General features: G+C 48.8%; 1 protein-coding gene across 1 annotated transcript in view; it reads left to right on the forward strand.

The window, feature by feature from the left end:
• LOC144679922 (unconventional myosin-Id-like) overlaps positions 1–18,783 on the forward strand; it is a 171,322-nt gene that overhangs the window by 135,932 nt on the left and 16,607 nt on the right. The window contains exons 20-21 of the mRNA XM_078540891.1: positions 2,457–2,570; positions 3,492–3,646. Coding sequence (XP_078397017.1) covers positions 2,457–2,570; positions 3,492–3,646 — 269 coding nt within the window. The remainder of the gene's footprint in view (positions 1–2,456; positions 2,571–3,491; positions 3,647–18,783) is intronic.

The raw sequence follows: 18,783 nt of genomic DNA on the forward strand, positions 1-18,783 counted from the left end.
CAGAGAGAGGGCAACTCTCAATAAACGATAAGGGCAACAAGAGACCTCAGAGAGAAGGTAACTCCCAATAAAGCGCCAAGGGCAACAAGAGACTTCAGAGAAAGGGTTAATTGTTTCAATAAGGTCGCCTCTCATTCTTTTAAATTCCAATGAGTACAGGCCCACTGATTCAACCACTCACCAGAAGAAAATCCCTCCATACCCGGGATCAACTTAGTGAACCTTCTCTGGACTACGTCCAATGCCTGTATATCTTTCCGTAGAAAAGGGGACCAAAACTGTTCACAGTATTCTAGGTGTGGTCTAACTAGTGTCTTGTATAGTTTTAGCAAGACTTCCCTATTTTTATACTCCATTCCCTTAGAAATAAAGGCCAACATTCCATTTGCCTTTCCGATTACCTGCTGAATGTGTATGTTAGCTTTTTGTGATTCATGCACGAGGATCCCCAAATCCCTCTGTGCTGCAGCTTTCTGCAGTCTTTCTCCATTTAAATAATATTCAGCTTCTCTAACCTTCCTGCCAAAGTGCATAGCCTCATATTTCCCACATTATATTCCACCTGCCAAGCTTTTGCCCACTCACTTAACCTGTCTATATCCCTCTGTAGACTCTTTGCATCATCCTCACCACTTGCCTTCCCATCTATTTTTGTGTCATCTGCAAACTAGGCGACAGTACATTCACTTCCCTCATCTAATTCATTAATATACATTGTAAATAATTGTGGCTCCAGCACTGATCCCTTTGGCACTCCACTAGTTACAGGTTGCCATCCTGAAAATACCCCCCTTATCCCAACTCTCTGTCTTCTATTAGTTATCCAATCCTCTATCCAGATCTCTTCATTGAGGCATCACTGTGCACCATAATACAACATGGTGATTTGTGGTGATAATACAACAGCCTCTCTAACCTGACCCCTCTGCCCCCACTCGCTTTGGTCTCCCAGCCAGCCCTGTCCAAAATTCCAGGAGTTTCCTCAGTTCTGGGAGAAATCTTCTGCTCTTCTTTGGGATAGGCCGGCAGCTCTCTAGGGTAGGACATCCTGCCTGGTGGGAGCAGAAGTCCATTCTGACCCAATTAAAGCCATGCCCAACACAGTATAGCTGCAGGGCAGCTGGATTTCTGGTCGGCGAGATGCCGATCAACGTTTAGCTCGTGGGGCAGGGGTAATTTGTCCCCTTGTAAAATCCACCCCTATGGTCATGTTTGTGCTGAGCATGAACCTTTTATTGCTTTTGGCACTTTGAGAGGTCTTAGTAAAGTTTGTAAGTACAACAAATATGCTGCGGCTGAAAATTGATCAAAGCCGAAAGCACATTCAAGGGCTGCACTTTCCCAGAAACTCCACTGTTGGCCTCAAAAAACCGAGGTCCCTAATTTTCATTGCAATGGCATGCTCCTGATAGGGTTGCATATGGTGCAGCTAGTTGGCAGAATCGGGGCAAGCAATGGCAGATTTCCCCTTCCAATGCCTAAATTGTTTGCTTACTTAGTAAGGAGGCCGCACTCCACTGCATCAATGACGGTGGAAACTGCTTTGTCCTGATGTTCTATTTTCCTTGTTTATGATTGTAGCAATATTAATGAGCAGCCTATTGTAATTCAGTACAACTTCCCTTCAAGAGGGACAGACTGTCTTTAAGAACAGAAAGCTGGATGGATGTACCGCATGCTATCAGAGCACGCTGCTTGGCTCCCTGCTGGGTGCAGAGACAGCTGGCATCACATCAGTCGCTTAGCTCAACACTATAATTAGGTAAAAGAGGTGGCAGCACAATTTTTTTTTTAAACTTATCCATTCTTGGGATGTGGGCATTGCTGGCTAGGCCAGCATTTATTGCCCATCCCATTGCCCATTGGTGTAGGTCTGGAGTCATATGTAGGCCAGACCAGGTAAGGACAGCAGATTTCCTTCCCTAAAGGACATTAGTGAACCAGGTGGGTAATTAGCATGCTGCCTACCTCCACCTTAATGGGCACAAATCGTGACCCTTGCACCCAAAATACAGTGTGGATCAATTTTTAGTCCTCAACGTTTGTACCAAATGCTGTAAATTTACCTGTTTAGTGTTCCATAAACGTGTCCATTGGTTATACTATGCAATAGCATAGTTATTTCTTCACCCACTTAACTCAAAGTGTGATGTGTTCCAGTAAAGCAGACCTCAGTGACAAGAACTCTCTGTTTGACTCCTGAGTCTCAATTCAATTATCTGGATGTCAGGAAAGTAAAGATGTCATGTGGTATATAGGAGGACACAAAGCTTATCGGAGTGGCTGGTGAAAATGAACCCAAGAAGCTTTGAGCATTTGAACCCTATCACAGTAGTGTGGAGATCTGTGCGCGTGCATGTTATAAAACCTGTGCACATCTGTTTGTTTACTTATTTGTCCAGAATATTTATAGATCCCTTGGCAGAAACATTGATTTTTTTGCTTTCTCAACTTAGATCAATAGATTTAACAAGTGTGAGGATCGAGCTATTCTCATTACCGACCAAAACCTGTATAAATTGGAGCCAGCCAGACGCTACAAGAGCATGAAGGCACTACCGCTCAGCAACGTGAGTATCCAGCCATACATCATGGCACAGATGTGAGCAACAGCTGGAGACAGGGCTTCTTGGTACTCTCTAGGATATAGAAAAAAAAATCACCATTGAGCACCCCCTTTAAAGATGGAAGATCACCATCAGGAACCCTTTTAAAGAGAGAAGGCCTGAAAGTCTGCTGATCACAATCTTCACAATTACACTCTGGATATGCTCACCAGTGGCCTCTTGCACTGACTGCACAAAGTCAGTGGCAATGGTTGAGAATGCAGAGTGAATTGGGTGATCTCGATGAAAGCCTGCCTGTTGTGACTTCAGGCAGCATGAGCAAGCAGCATGCCTGCCTATTTTCAATGTGATGCTGCTTACATATGCCTCCTCTTTCCTATGTTTGTTTTCTATATCACAGTGTTGCACAACTGCAGAGGCTGGTCAAGCAGCTGATTGACTGAAATGCTTCACATGAGTAAAAATTTTTTTTTTATTCGTCCATGGGATGTGGGCATAGCTGGCTAGGCCAGCATTTATTGCCCATCCCTAATTGCCCTTGTTTAGAGGGCATTTAAGAGTCAACCACACTGCTGTGGGTCTGGAGTCACATGTAGGCCAGACCAGGTAAATATGGCAGATTTCCTTCCCTAAAGAACATTAGTGAACCAGATGGGTTTTTACGACAATTGGCAATGGTTTCATGGTCATCATCAGACTTTTAATTCCAGATTTTTAGGACTAGATTGGGGAATTATGCAGCCAGCACTGTGGCCTCCTGTGAGGATCAGTAATCCACCAGTTGAAATAGACAGTTTTATCTGAAGTGTCCTGTCCAAATGGGTGAAGTTGTACTGGAATGTTTCTAGCTTGGACACCCTAGACACAGAGGTCACCCACTACATGAATTAGAGGAAGTTCTGACATCCACATTTGTTCCTTTAGGTGACTGGAGTCAGTATAACCAACGGCAAGGATCAATTGATCATCTTCCACACCAAGACAAATGATGACCTGGTGGTTTGCCTGGACAAGATGCAGCAGAAGAATGATAATAGGATTGGAGAAGTTGTTGGTGTCTTGGCGAATCACTTTAACAAGTAAGTGATGCATACAGCACTACATTGTGAAGTAAATGTAAACACATTCTGACTGTACAGAAATTCACCTGCTCATCAATATGCAGGGCTTCTGCACAGCCACCTTGGTTTGGACTGTATACTGCGTATTCAGCTGGAATACTGAAACACCCGAAAACTGTCAACATAGCAGCGAAATTAGCAGTGTTTAATTACATGGCAGGGCCATAACTCATAGTGTAAGACACTTCCAAGACTGAAAAGGTGACAGAAGATGAGGTAAATACAAACGTAGCGGCTAAGCGATATTAAAGTTGAAGAAAAGCTATACCAAGGGAGTTAAAGAGTTCCACAGTTTTGCGATTGCAATATTACAACATAGTGTCAATTGAAGAAGACATTCGTCCGTTTGATCTCCCCCTTCCAGGATATTAAGCCTCTTGGACTGTCAATGAGGGGTTTGTTTGATAGACCAACTCTACTTTCTCCACATGACAACATCAACCGTTTCTTAAAGGAGTCCAGTGCTCTGGTCTCAGTCATCTGTCCTGGTAACCCGTAGCAGTGGTTTGCTACCGCCTGTGTAACGGTCCTGCAGAAAGAATGGTATGCATCTGTGATGCAGAACCACCCATAATTTGATGCTCATTGACACTAAATAGTCAATAGCACTCAAAGACCATAAGGTTTTTCTTCTGGGAAATGTAACGGCCACACTGATGCAATAGGCAGCACTCTTTAAGATGAGTTTCAAAATGCCAACTTTTGCCAAATTCAGAACAACGGAAGATGAAACTTGGTAGTTTTGGCTGGTATAGGGACAGCAGAGATGAGATATGGGAAGCCGGGGATATATGAGGAATCTGGGTATGATAGTGGGATAGTGGGATAAACTTCTAATATAAACTGCCAGCATTAAAAATATTTCTGAAAGGAAGGAGATGGGCAATTGTTGATTGGATTCCACTTCCATAAGAATTCTCCACTTCATGAGATACAGAAATAAATTACAAAAAGATATGCTTTAGTTCCAAAAACCAGACCAGGTAACCTGTTTCAGTACCAGAGCTAGAAGGTAGTGTTAGCTGGGGTACATTGATGGGACTGTGCAGGAGAACTTTATTCAACATCTAACCTGGGCCTAAATGACCTAGAAGTGTTTGATAGGATAGCATAGAGGGAGTTTTATTCTGAACCCACTCTGTTACTGACCTGGGATTGTATGATGCTAAAACAATACTGAATGGAAAAAAAAACGCAGAATGGTCCATTCCCTATTACTGACTGACGTCCTCAAGTAGACAAGATTAACTTTGACTAACACCCTGCTGACACTGATTACCTGATATGTGGCTGGTTTATCTGCTTGTGAGTCATCTTTAATAAGATCACAGTTGTCTGCCATTTGTACTAATCCTATGGATAGTACTTGAAGCTGGATTAATGACTGAATGAATCTGACCACCAGGACCTCTTCTGTAGACAGCATCCCGAGTGCCATGGCAACAGATAGGCTGTTGAGCTGTTTCCACACTATTTGATTGTTTCTGTGAGGGGACTGTTGGCAGACAGCTCTGTGGGTGTTTTTGTTGGGTTTTTTTTCCTGTTCCTGTCTAATGAGAACCAACCCCCATGTGTTGTGCTTCTTCATTTGTTTTTTTCACTGTGGCTTGTCAGTAGGATAGGACCTTGCTTAGATCTAGTTGCTAAACCACCTGTGTCATCCATTGCTCGGTTGGTAGCACTCCCACCTCTGGGTCAGAAGTTTTGCATTCAAGTACCACTCCAGAGACTTGAGCACAAAAGCAGAATAGCGGAGTGTTGGCACCTTGGCTAATATTTATCCCTCAACCAACAGCACAAAAATAGATTATCTGGTTATGTGTCTCTTAGCTGTTTGTGGGACCTTGCTATGGATAAATTGGCTGCCATATTCCCTACATTTCAACAGTGTTTACACTTCAAAAGATAGATTAACTAAGTGAGCAAGGAGATGGTGGGTAGAGTATAATGTGGGGAAATGTGAAATTTTCTACTTCGATAAGAAGAATGGAAAAACAAAATATTTTTTAAAAGGTAAGAGGTGAACAAATGTCAGAATATCTGGGAAGATGGTGGTATAGCAGTAGTATCACTGGGCTAGTAATCTAGAGGCCCAAGCTAATGCTCTGGGAACACTGGTTCAAATCCCATCATGGTAGATGGTGGGATTACTAACCCTTGAATTGAAAAATAGTTTCAGTAATGGTGAAACTATTGTCAATTATCATAAAAGCCCATCTGGTTCACTAAAGTCCTTTAGAGAAGGAAATCCGCCATCCTTACCTAGTCTGGCCTACATGTGACTCCAGACTCACAGCAATGTGATTGACTTGGAAATGACTGAGCAAGCAACTCAGTTCAAGGGCAATTGTAGATGACCAATAAATGACCTTGCCAGCGATGTCCACATCCCATGAAAGAATAAAGAAAAAATATCAGGGAAAATTGGGTGTCCTTGTATACAAATCACAGAAAGTTAACATGCAGCAAGCAATTAGCAAGGGAAATAATGTGGAATTGATTGGAGTATAAGGTTAAAGAATTCTTGCTGTAAATATATAGTGAAAGCATACTTAGCGTAATCTATGCAGTTTTGGTCTCCTTACCAAAGGAGGAGCCTTGGAGGGACTACAGCGAAGGTTCACTGGATAATATCTGGGATGAGAGGGTACTCTATGGGGACTGATTAATGTAGAATATGCTTATATTCTCTGGAGTTTGTAAGAATGAGAGATAATCTCATTGAAATGTGTGAAATTTTTAGAAGGCTTGACAGGGTGGGTGCTGAGAGGCTATCTTCCCTGGCTAGAGTCTAGAATGAAGGGCCATTGTCCCAGGAAAAAGGGTGAGCCATTTAGTACTAAAATGGGAAGAAATGTGTTCACATAGAGGGTTGTGACTCTTTGGTTGATATTTTGAAACTAAGAGAATCAAGGGCTATGGGGATAGATTGGGAAAGTGGAGCTGAGGTAGCTCAGTCATGATCATATTGAATGGTGAATCAGGCTTAAGGAATCGTTTATCCTATTTCTTGCTCCTATTCCTGTTGTTTTTATGTTAAAACATTCTTTTTTGGCTGTACTGTATTGGCGGAGGTTGTGAAAGTTGCTATATAAATGCAAGCTTTTCTTTCTTTCATTCCATCTTGGTATGTTTACTTTCCAAAAAGCAATGCCCTTCATCCTACAGCACCTTCATAGACCCACTTTGTTCTTCTACGCTACAATGAATTATACAATGGAGCACTGCCAAGAAAGAGAGAGGAACCTGTAAACCTATTGTTGGTTTAAAATATTAATGAAAAAGCAAGGCACAGCGATTCCGCAAAGCAATCACCCAATCTGCATTTGGCCTCCCCACCGTAGAGGAGACCGCATTGTGATCAGTGAATACAACTTCAACAAATGAAAACTTTATGTCCTATCAAGTTGCTATCAGAAAGGGCAGAGCTCAAGACTATTGTGTGTCTAACCTTGCACCATGCAGTCTTCCAAATTAAACTCTCATTTGACAGGCAGATCAATTGCTAAATCAGGAAAAGATACCCAATATTTAGACGGTATTTTAACAGTTCAGTAAACCTTTCCTGAAGGCTGGTGTGGGTAGATTGTCCTCAGGCCACAATGTCAGACTGTTTATCTCCTCAGGCATGTGCTTTCCAATTATTTAAAGTCAGCTTGGTTCAGGAGCTAATGCCATGGAATATTAAGAGATTTGATTGATCTGTGATAATCTAACAGCCTTTGATGTGGCTTTGTGACTGAAGCAGATCTCTCTCTCTCTCTCTTTCTTTTTCTCTTCCTCATTCTGTCCTTCATTCATTTAATACAAAACAGTGAGATATGAACTCTGAAATTCCAAATAGTTCCCAAGCACGGTTGAATCATATTCTTGGAGGTTTCCAACCAACCTGCCCTATTTCTGTGCCGTCAGTTACCTTGACACTTCAATCCTTGTGACAATAAGTCAATAATGGCCACTACAATACCCACAATTCCCTGTGCTCCAGAATCCGTTCTGTCCATTGCTTGGCTTTATTGTAGCATGAATATGCTGCATTGCATCTGCCTTGCAGCCCTTCTGTTTGTTGGAAGTCTGGGAAAGTGCTCAGATCATTTTTCTCTCAGGTCTCCCGCGGGATTAATCTAAAGTTTCATGGAGACTTTAGGACAATCCAGAGGGCTGGCTAGCCTATTTTCTACCTTCCTACCTCAGGACTCAAGCGTCACTGTGCTGTGGGATTCCAGCAGGAGTCTTACTTTCTCTCACTGAGAAACCTCACAATAGTAGTGGTGGTGAGAGAGAGAGAGAAAACAAATTACAGAGGCAAAATGAAAGTGAAAAAGGATAGAGGAGAGAAGACTTCGATACCATTTGCTTGTGTTCTGTGTCAGACATGGTTTGCTCATTTTAATGAATGATTTGAGTCATTGTGTAGAGTTCAAAGCTCTTGAAAGCCTCACTACTTGACTCTTCTACGTTTGACAACCTGGGCCTGGATCAGAATGCTATGACTTGGGTTAGGAACATTGAATTTGATCTGATCATTGGCCCTCTGTAATCCCATTATTGAACAGCTGGGGGATATGTGGTGTAAATAGTTTTTCTGCCTCAGAATCAAACTCTGACAGGTGACAGATGGCTTGCTCTGGGGCCTAACCCTATTCTTCTCCTTCTCTCCCCTGCAGTTCTGGGCATAAAGGACTTGACCAGCACCATCTGTTGTAGGCAGCTGTCAGCACGCGTCTGGCTAGCTTCTAAGAGGCTGTGGGAGGGGCTGGAGAGGGCCTGCCACCTGCTGGTGGCATTGTTGCACAGGGCAACCTTTGCACCACGACACACTGAATAGGGGCCTAGTCTGGTTGTGGAGAGGTGGGGGAAGCCAGGAATGGAGATAGGAAAGAACAAGCAGTTGAACACTCTGTCAGGGTTTAGACAACAGTCCTGACCACCCGAACAGGGGAGCAACAATTAATGTGTGATCACATTTTTATGGAACCTCTATTGACTGGTTGATGCAGGCTGCTCGGTGATTGTGCTCATGCTACTCAGCTCCATGAAAATTTTATGTAAAAACTCAGCAGCAGAATACCAAAGGTGCCCCTCAGCCTGTGTGAAATCAGCTTGATCTCAGCCAGCCTGCAGGTTTGAAGCATTAAAACTAGTTTCAATGTCTCTAGAGAAAATATTCAGTTACAATTTCCACTTTTGATCATTATTGAAGCCCGGAGGTATGGTTGTGTCTGGGTAAGGATGTCAACTGAGGGCAGGATTAAACTCAACTTTGATACCCACAATAGCAACACCAAGTATATTCTCCATCACAGTCCACCCGTATAAATATATACCTTGCATTTGCCGTGGATAAAGTGTGTCCAATGTCTATCAAGTGTTTTGTGACTTGGGAATCGAACAGTGAACCTCTACAACTGTCTCCAGTTGACTGAACTAGATCACATGCTTCCACATCATCTCCTTGCTGTTCGTAGATGGAAAAAGATAACATTCTATTAGACTTCAAGCAACCAGGCAAATTTATTGTACTTAAATTTAAAAAGCACCTTTCATGATCTCAAAGTCCCAAACAGCTTCACAATCAATCAAACGCTTTTGAATGGAGGGCAGCAGCCAATTTGCACACATCAAGGTCCTACAAACAGTACATAGATAGATGGAAAATCTCTTATTCCGGTGGTCCAAAAGACAGAACTTCCAACAGGGCAGCACTGAAGTGTCAGCCTAGAATATGCACTGAGTTTCAGGAGTGAGATTTGAACCCACACTACTTTGACTCTGAGGTATGAGAACTACCACTGAGCCACAGCTAACCCAATTCACTGTCTTGGCGTACATTTCACAATCATTCTAAATGCACAAACAGATCGCTTGAATTAACATAATGGTTGTCAAGTTTATGGATGGCAACCACAGACAGCGGTTAGTAAACTGGAATCTGAAACGTTTTGATTCAACATGTCAATGGCTCCCCTCATTTTCTTGACATTTGTTTATGATGGCACACTGCTTTCAGTTATAAGAATTCCTGCAGCCAAATCACATCTCAGTCAAGAAGGATTTGTGTGAAGGGAGGACCAGGCAGTGAGACTGACAGGGGAGGCTAGAAGGAAAATGCTGCACTCACAGCGAATTACATTCAGATCAGGACGTGAGGCTTTGCTGGACAGAAAGTTCGCAAGAGTTCCAAGGGTGGAATTTCACACCGGCGGGATTTTACGGTCCCACTGAAGTCAATGGGCGTTTGAATAGCTTGCCATATTTTATGGCCGCACCCCTGTCAGGATGGGGCCATAAAATTCCACCCCCAGACTGGGCATGCACCTGTGGTGCACTGGTATACTCTCAGACTGGCTGTTATATCATCTGAAACTGGCAGAATTATGCACATTTCACATGGATGAAATTTCACAGGGCTCACAGTGGATTTAATTGAATAACAGAAGGAAGCTATTCAGCCCATCGTATAGGCACCAACAGGGAAGCTGAAGTTACCCACCCCCACCCTACTACAGCTGCCACATTTTCCGCAACCATCTCAAAAACAGAATTTGATTTTAACAACACCTTCCCCAATCTGGTGGGTTTGCTGAGTGGGACGGGTTAAAATCAGCCAAATTTACTGAACAACCTAAGGCTGCACTGCTCCTACCTGGCCAAGGCTGCACTGCTCCCACCTGGCCAAACCTGCACTGCTCCTACCTGGCCAAGGCTGCACTGCTCCCACCTGGCCAGGGCTGCACTGTTCCCACCTGGCCAGGGCTGCACTGTTCCCACCTGGCCAGGGCTGCACTGTTCCCACCTGGCCAGGGCTGCACTGCTCCCACCTGGCCAAGGCTGCACTGCTCCCACCTGGCCAAGGCTGCACTGCTCCCACCTGGCCAAGGCGGCACTGCTCCCACCTGGCCAAGGCTGCACTGCTCCCACCTGGCCAGGGCTGCACTGTTCTCACCTGGCCAGGGCTGCACTGTTCCCACCTGGCCAGGGCTGCACTGCTCCCACCTGGCCAAGGCTGCACTGCTCCCACCTGGCCAAGGCGGCACTGCTCCCACCTGGCCAGGGCTGCACTTCTCCCACCTGGCCAAGGCTGCACTGCTCCCACCTGGCCAAGGCGGCACTGCTCCCACCTGGCCAAGGCTGCACTGCTCCCACCTGGCCAAGGCTGCACTGCTCCCACCTGGCCAAGGCAGCACTGCTCCCACCTGGCCAAGGCTGCACTGCTCCCACCTGGCCAGGGCTGCACTGTTCCCACCTGGCCAGGGCTGCACTGTTCCCACCTGGCCAGGGCTGCACTGCTCCCACCTGGCCAAGGCTGCACTGCTCCCACCTGGCCAAGGCTGCAATGCTCCCACCTGGCCAAGGCTGCACTGCTCCCACCTGGCCAAGGCTGCACTGTTCCCACCTGGCCAGGGCTGCACTGCTCCCACCTGGCCAAGGCGGCACTGCTCCCACCTGGCCAAGGCTGCACTGCTCCCACCTGGCCAAGGCTGCACTGTTCCCACCTGGCCAGGGCTGCACTGTTCCCACCTGGCCAGGGCTGCACTGTTCCCACCTGGCCAAGGCTGCACTGCTCCTACCTGGCCAGGGCTGCACTGTTCCCACCTGGCCAGGGCTGCACAGTTCCCACCTGGCCAAGGCTGCACTGTTCCCACCTGGCCAGGGCTGCACTGTTCCCACCTGGCCAGGGCTGCACTGTTCCCACCTGGCCAGGGCTGCACAGTTCCCACCTGGCCAAGGCTGCACTGTTCCCACCTGGCCAGGGCTGCACTGTTCCCACCTGGCCAGGGCTGCACTGTTCCCACCTGGCCAAGGCTGCACTGCTCCTACCTGGCCAGGGCTGCACTGTTCCCACCTGGCCAGGGCTGCACAGTTCCCACCTGGCCAGGGATGCACAGTTCCCACCTGGCCAGGGCTGCACTGCTCCCACCTGGCCAAGGCTGCACTGCTCCCACCTGGCCAGGGCTGCACTGCTCCCACCTGGCCAGGGCTGCACTGCTCCCACCTGGCCAGGGCTGCACTGCTCCCACCTGGCCAAGGCTGCACTGCTCCCACCTGGCCAAGGCTGCACTGCTCCCACCTGGCCAAGGCTGCACTGCTCCCACCTGGCCAGGGCTGCACTGCTCCCACCTGGCCAAGGCTGCACTGCTCCCACCTGGCCAGGGCTGCACTGTTCCCACATGGGCAAGGCTGCACTGCTCCTACCTGGCCAGGGCTGCACTGTTCCCACCTGGCCAAGGCTGCACTGCTCCCACCTGGCCAGGGCTGCACTGCCCCCATGTGGCCAAGGCGGCACTGCTCCCACCTGGCCAAGGCTGCACTGCTCCCACCTGGCCAGGGCTGCACTGTTCCCACCTGGCCAGGGCTGCACTGCCCCCATGTGGCCAGGGCTGCACTGTTCCCACCTGGCCAGGGCTGCACTGTTCCCACCTGGCCAGGGCTGCACTGCTCCCATGTGGCCAGGGCTGCACTGCTCCCACGTGGCCAGGGCTGCACTGCTCCCACCTGGCCGGGGCTGCACTGCTCCCACCTGGCCAGGGCTGCACTGTTCCCACCTGGCCAGGGCTGCACTGTTCCCACCTGGCCAGGGCTGCACTGATCCCACCTGGCCAGGGCTGCACTGTTCCCACCTGGCCAGGGCTGCGCTGTTCCCACCTGGCCAGGGCTGACAGCTCCCACACGGCCAGGGCTGCACTGCTCCCACCTGGCCAGGGCTGCACTGCTCCCACCTGGCCAGGGTTACACTGCTCCCACCTGGCCAGGGCTGCACAGCTCCCACCTGGCCAAGGCTACACTGCTCCCACCTGGCCGGGGCTGCACTGTTCCCACCTGGCCGGGGCTGCACTGCTCCCACCTGGCCAAGGCTGCACTGCTCCCACCTGGCCAGGGCTGCACTGCTCCCACCTGGCCAGGGCTGCACTGTTCCCACCTGGCCAAGGCTGCACTGCTCCCACCTGGCCGGGGCTGCACTGCTCCCACCTGGCCAAGGCTGCACTGCTCCCACCTGGCCAGCGCTGCACAGTTCCCACCTGGCCAGGGTTTCACAGTTCCAACCTGGCCAGGGCTGCACAGTTCCCACCTGGCCAGGGCTGCACTGTTCCCACCTGGCCAGGGCTGCACAGTTCCCACCTGGCCAGGGCTGCACTGTTCCCACCTGGCCAGGGCTGCGCTGTTCCCACCTGGCCAGGGCTGCACTGCTCCCAGCTGGCCAGGGCTACACTGCTCCCACCTGGCCAGGGCTGCACTGTTCCCACCTGGCCAGGGCTGCACTGTTCCCGCCTGGCCAGGGCTGCGCTGTTCCCACCTGGCCAGGGCTGCACTGCTCCCAGCTGGCCAGAGCTGCACTGCTCCCACCTGGCCAGGGCTGACTGTTCCCACCTGGCCAGGGCTGCACTGTTCCCACCTGGCCAAGGCAGCCGTGCTCCCACCTGGCCAGGGCTGCACTGTTCCCACCTGGCCAGGGCTGCACTGTTCCCACCTGGCCAGGGCTGCACTGTTCCCACATGGCCAAGGCAGCCGTGCTCCCACCTGGCCAGGGCTGCACTGTTCCCGCCTGGCCAGGGCTGCACTGTTCCCATCTGGCCAGGGCTGCACTGTTCCCACCTGGCCGGAGCTGCACTGTTCCCACCTGGCCAGGGCTGCACTGCGCCCACCTGGCCAGGGCTGCACTGTTCCCACCTGGCCAGGGCTACACTGCTCCCACCTGGCCGGGACTGCATTGCTCCCACCTGGCCAGGGCTACACTGCTCCCACCTGGCCAGGGCTGCACTGTTCCCACCTGGCCAAGGCTGCACTGCTCCCACCTGGCCAGGGCTGCACTGCTCCCACCTGGCCAGGGCTGCCACTGCTCCCACCTGGCCAGGGCTGCCACTGCACACAGGGCAGGAGCTTAATTTAAATCTGCAAGTTGCAATCCACTTGACTGTGGGAGCACGATTTAAATACTGTATTACAAGGTAGCCTCCTGCCTCTCCAAGAAGGGATACACAGGGCTGAAGTTCCTGGACATTGAGTATTTTTGGCCATTGGGATCATTTATGGGTCCATAACCCAGCCATCAGAGCAGCCTTCCAAGTCAGTTTCCTGGAAAGCAACGAACTAGCAGGCTGCCTTTGGGTTCACCGTCCAATACCAGTGGGTTGGTTGAGGAAGGGGGAGAACTGGCAGCTGGCAGCCTTCACAACTGTCGGACTGTCAGGCAAGAGCCTCAAAGGAGCGCAGAACAGAATGGCTGCGAGAAAAGACTGACGGAACTGGCAGCCACCTCCGCACCCTGAGCGCTGTCTCTGAAAGCAATCTCCAGGAGCTGCTTTTACAGTGGCAAGCCTCTGTTTGCAGATGCCATCGGGATGACTGCTTGCATGATTGAAAGGTCAGACTGCATCTTATTTTCATGCCACCCTGACCTCCTGTTGTGCAACCACCTCCTCTGAGTGGTCAAGGTTCTGACATTGCATCGTACATGATCCATGCTATCAAAATTGCATTGCCATTGGAAAACTGCTGCCAACTGACCATTTAAACAAGTAAATTAGCTTCCTGCCACTGCCGGGCAGGTTGCCATATCTGCACAGGAGTCATCTCCAGTAAAATCAGAAGGAGGGGGAAACACATCGGGGAACCGGCACAACGCATTTTTCTCTGACTTTTCTCACTCCCCCGCCTCCAAACCCACCTCCAAGGGCCTGGTGAAATATCCCTGAGCTGTTAATATTGAACACCCTGTCATTTTATCTCGTGCCCACCCACTAATCATCAGACTTGATGATTTCATTTTCCCAACTTGCCATGGTAAAAGTTGAACTCACAGCCTCTGTCCGAGCAATAGTCACAATAGATGGGTTTAAAGGTAGGAGGCTGCTCGTAAAATGCAACATGTGGCCTGCCCGCCACTTTCTGGCCCACCCCCAGCCTGTCTCCCATTTTCCAGGGAGGCATCAGGCCTAGTCACACATCCTGACCCTGCCGCCATTTTACCTCTGACAGGTGAGGCTCAGGCCAAACGGGTAGCCCAGTAGCTTTTACTGGGTCGGCTAGCATTGGGTAAGGGATGGGTACCTCCTTTGGGGGTTCCCTGTGCCCATCGGAGGCACCTGCTAAGGCCATAGCCTCCTTTAACTCACCTCCCTCCCCCCCACCCCCGGCCTCTCAAACCCAGCCCTCCAACACCCTCACTGGCCTCACTGGGGTCAGCTAGCCAGGCCCTGCCAATAGCCAGGACTTAGCTTTGATCCAGCCTCCATAATCTCCTTTCCATTGGAGACAGCCTGTAGTCCCAGCAGTGGCCACCGTTTGGATCTGGCGCTGCTGGGACTACAGTGCTGCTGGCCATCCGATTGGCCAGCAGCTCTCTAAGGCTGGATTCCTTCACAGATGGGGATGGAAGTTTCACCCTTAGCCAGTTGACACCCCGACTCTTCGGGTGGCAGGGTGGGAAACCCAGCCATCCAGATGTCGTCACCCCTGCTGATCCCAGGATTCATTGTAAGTCAGCAGCTAGTGTGCAGGACTGTGAATCATAGGCAGTCTAAGGGTTAAATGGGCCTGTGAGCAGCAAGTGCCTATTTTTGTCGCAGTTTATGGTCTTCCTGAATCAGCCATGAGCTGTACTTTCAGCATGGCTAGGCAAATGTCAAATCTGTGAGACAACATCCTAGACATGCCTGAAGGTAGGAGCTCCCATTTAACCTCACTGTAATAATCAGAAATAAAAACACACTGAAAGCTTCTGCCTCTTTGATGGCAGAAATAACTGCACAGGATTCCTCAATCTCATTGTGAGGGCCAGGAGGGAGGGAAATTACAGTCATTTGCCCTGAAAAGGGGAAGAGGGCAGATTTTCCTCAGAATGGACCACTGTCAGCAAAATAGTATCGCAACACATTTCTGATGAACTGGTCAGAGCACTTCACACAATGAATTACCTTTGTAAGTGCAGTGACAATTGCTGAAAAGGGGAATATGGCAGCCAGTCTGCACCAATGTCTATCCACAAGTAGAAACCCTGGGCAGGATTTTCGCTCTGATACAGGGGCAGGAATGGAGGCAGGCTGACGCATAATATCATGCCGCTGGTTGGTGTGTCGGCTTGCCAGCACCGTCCCACCCACCCCACTCACCCCCCCCAAGCCATTTTCCCGGAGGCCAGATCAGGGGCAGAATGGCTAATTGTCCAAAAGTGGCCAATAGCTTATCAAGATAATTTAAAGGCCAGTTAAGACCAATTGTCAGAGGCCAAAGGTGGTGTGGGGCAGCACCCCATGATGCCTTTGAGGTGCCCATACCTCCCTGACCCACAATGGTGGCCAGGCAGCTCTTTTTTATTTCAAATGTTTTAAAGTTGCTGAGAGGGCACCTCATGATGGAGGCCCCCTCTCTCCCCCTCAGCAGCAGGCTACACCTTCTTCATGCTGGAGGGCCTGCCATTGACCCTTCAGCTTTGAGAGCCTGCCCACGTTCCTTAATTTGATGGCGAGCTTGCTCCCTGGTCATTGGCCAATCCAAACAAAATCCATGTTGGTGACTGCTCCCGACACAGTGCAGGGTTGGGACCCGCGTTTAACCCACACTGTGTCAGGGTCCCGACTCAAAACACAAAATCCTGCCCGATCATTGACCATTCCTTATGTTTTCTTTCTTGGCAGTTTTAGATGAAGGAGGAATGTTGAACAGGAATCCCGGAAAAACAATGAACTAACTTGAATTTTTAAGCAGCCTCTGGACATCCCAAAGTGGTTCACAGGCAATGACACATTTTGGAAGCATGGTCACTGTTGTTATGTAGGGAAACACGGCACCTCATTTGTGCACAGCAAGGACCTTGCAAACAACAGTGAAATAATGGCCAGATAATCTTTTTTAGGCAGTTATAGAATAGCAGTGATGGGGGGCTTATAGGAACCAGCAACTGACTTGTTAGACTTCCATCTGGAGGACCCAAGTAATTCATACTTTTGACTCCACTCTGTTCATCTGCCAAGTGATGGGAAGTTAACAGGAGCCTTGCATGAAAGGGACTGGCCCCCATTCACCAAAATTGCACATAGCTGTCACTATGATTGACAAAGAATCCGGGAATGTGATTGACAGGAACGGTGCATGATTCAGAGAGAGATGGCAACAAGAATGTTACCTGGCCAGAAATTCCTTTGGGCAGCAATCTTGGCAAACCATGTTGACATTCAGCCTGATGCTGAGTGTGTACGATGAATGAGAAGTCGCCTCATTAAAATACAAATGCACTACGTACAGCAGAGGTGCCTGAATTACCTGAGAGGGCACAAGATGAGTTCCCAAATCCAAACTCGATATTTTGAAAATTTGAATCAAGTTAAAAAAAACTGTAAATAAAAACGAATCCTTACTCAGTATGGACTATATGTGGCTCCAGACCTTCATCAATGTGGTTGACTCTTAACTACCCACTGAAGAAGCACAGCAAGTCATTCAGTGTGTTAAACCATTGCAAAGATTAACAAAAATAAAATGGGCTGGACTACTTGGCTGCAATTCCCTACCTAATGGCCCTGTTGGTGCACCTCCTCCACAATAAAGGACAGCTGCAGTTCAAGGAGAAGGCCCATCACCTCATCACGATTATTAAGGATGGGGAATAAATGCCAGCATGACAAGTGATGCCTAATTCCCAAGAATATATATATTTTTAATCTCCCTTGAAGACCCGATGCCTCTAAGCTAAATTAGACAATCTCAACCATTATGGATGTTTCAGTTGACTTTGTGCCCCTGGATTAAGGAGGAATTAATTTCACTGAGATTTCCACTGCCAGTCACTGGCTGCAGGCCCCATTTGTGTGAAGGGAGGCACCAGGTGAGGCTGCAGCTGTGGCCTAGATTTTTTTTTCACTCTGTTCATTTTGTTTCTCCCAAATAACAAAACTGCTGGTTAGTCGGGAGCAACGGATGTTTTTTGCCTCGTTGTAAATTTGTTGAATGGGCCAGCTGGTCTTCTCAGTCCATCTTTTTTGTGTGTTTGTTCATTTGTGATGCCCCTACAGCTGAAATGCCTTCCGACACTACTATCTAACATCACACTTGAGAACCATTGGAGCCGTGTCCCAGCAGGGGATCAACGCCTTCAGAAAAGTGACCAAGGCAAAACAACAGCAACTGCAAGAGTGGCAGTCTGATTTTCCAAATCCATCACTCCTGTGCTTCTCACAGTCGAAAGGCAATTTTCCCACTTCCAAGTCTCCCACAGATGGCTGCAGATTTTATTTAACATCAGCAGTCTGTCAGGGACGAGGTTGTCTCCTTTCTCCGCACCTAGGCAACGGTTGCTAGGCAACAGAGGTAAGCTCATTTAAAAAGCTGAAGTAATGGACTTGGTTCAAGAGAGATGTGCAGAGAGGGTTTCAAGGGATGCTTCTCTCTGGCAAAAGAGCTTGTGTGCATAAGAGGTGGCATCACTGTCTGTAACCCTCATCCACTCCTGTTTCTCATTCTGAGGACCTGGAAACCTCAGCCCGTCTTTCAAAATTTTCCAAGTATTAAAATTGCAGTTTTGTTGTCATATTTCTGGAGAAAGATTTCAGCGAGCAAGCTAAATAGGGGATTTAAAAAATATATGAGTATGATAGGCACGAAAAGACCAATGGGTGCATCAAGCCTGCCTCACCTTCATGATGCCTGGAGTATCCATGACTCACCACTTCCTACCCACCTCCTGACACAGCCATGTAATCTCCTGGGATAGGCAAAAGAACAAGATATAATCCCAGATCTAATAGGGGGAAAAGAAGCTCTGGAATATCCTTCTCCAAACCTCTCAGGTACTCAAAACCAGTTGAGAAAATCGCATTAACCATTATGGAGTTAGTGTTAGGGTGGGGGTGGCATTTATTGGGGTACAGGCATTACTGCAAAACCTTAGGTGATGGTTTCAGTCACCAGCAACAACACCGACAACAAATAACAGCCACACTCATATCACACCTTTAAAGGCGTTTCACGCACATGGGAGAAAATAAATAGCAGTTGTGCTTTTCTTGCATCCAGACCGCGTGTCCCTGCTTGCCAATGTTCGCCTCCGCATCCCTTGACTTCAACTGCTCTCAACACGTCCAGGACCTACCTGCAGGCTG

Source organism: Cetorhinus maximus, chromosome 4, assembly GCF_964194155.1.
Source record: "Cetorhinus maximus chromosome 4, sCetMax3.hap1.1, whole genome shotgun sequence".
Taxonomy (NCBI): domain Eukaryota; kingdom Metazoa; phylum Chordata; class Chondrichthyes; order Lamniformes; family Cetorhinidae; genus Cetorhinus; species Cetorhinus maximus.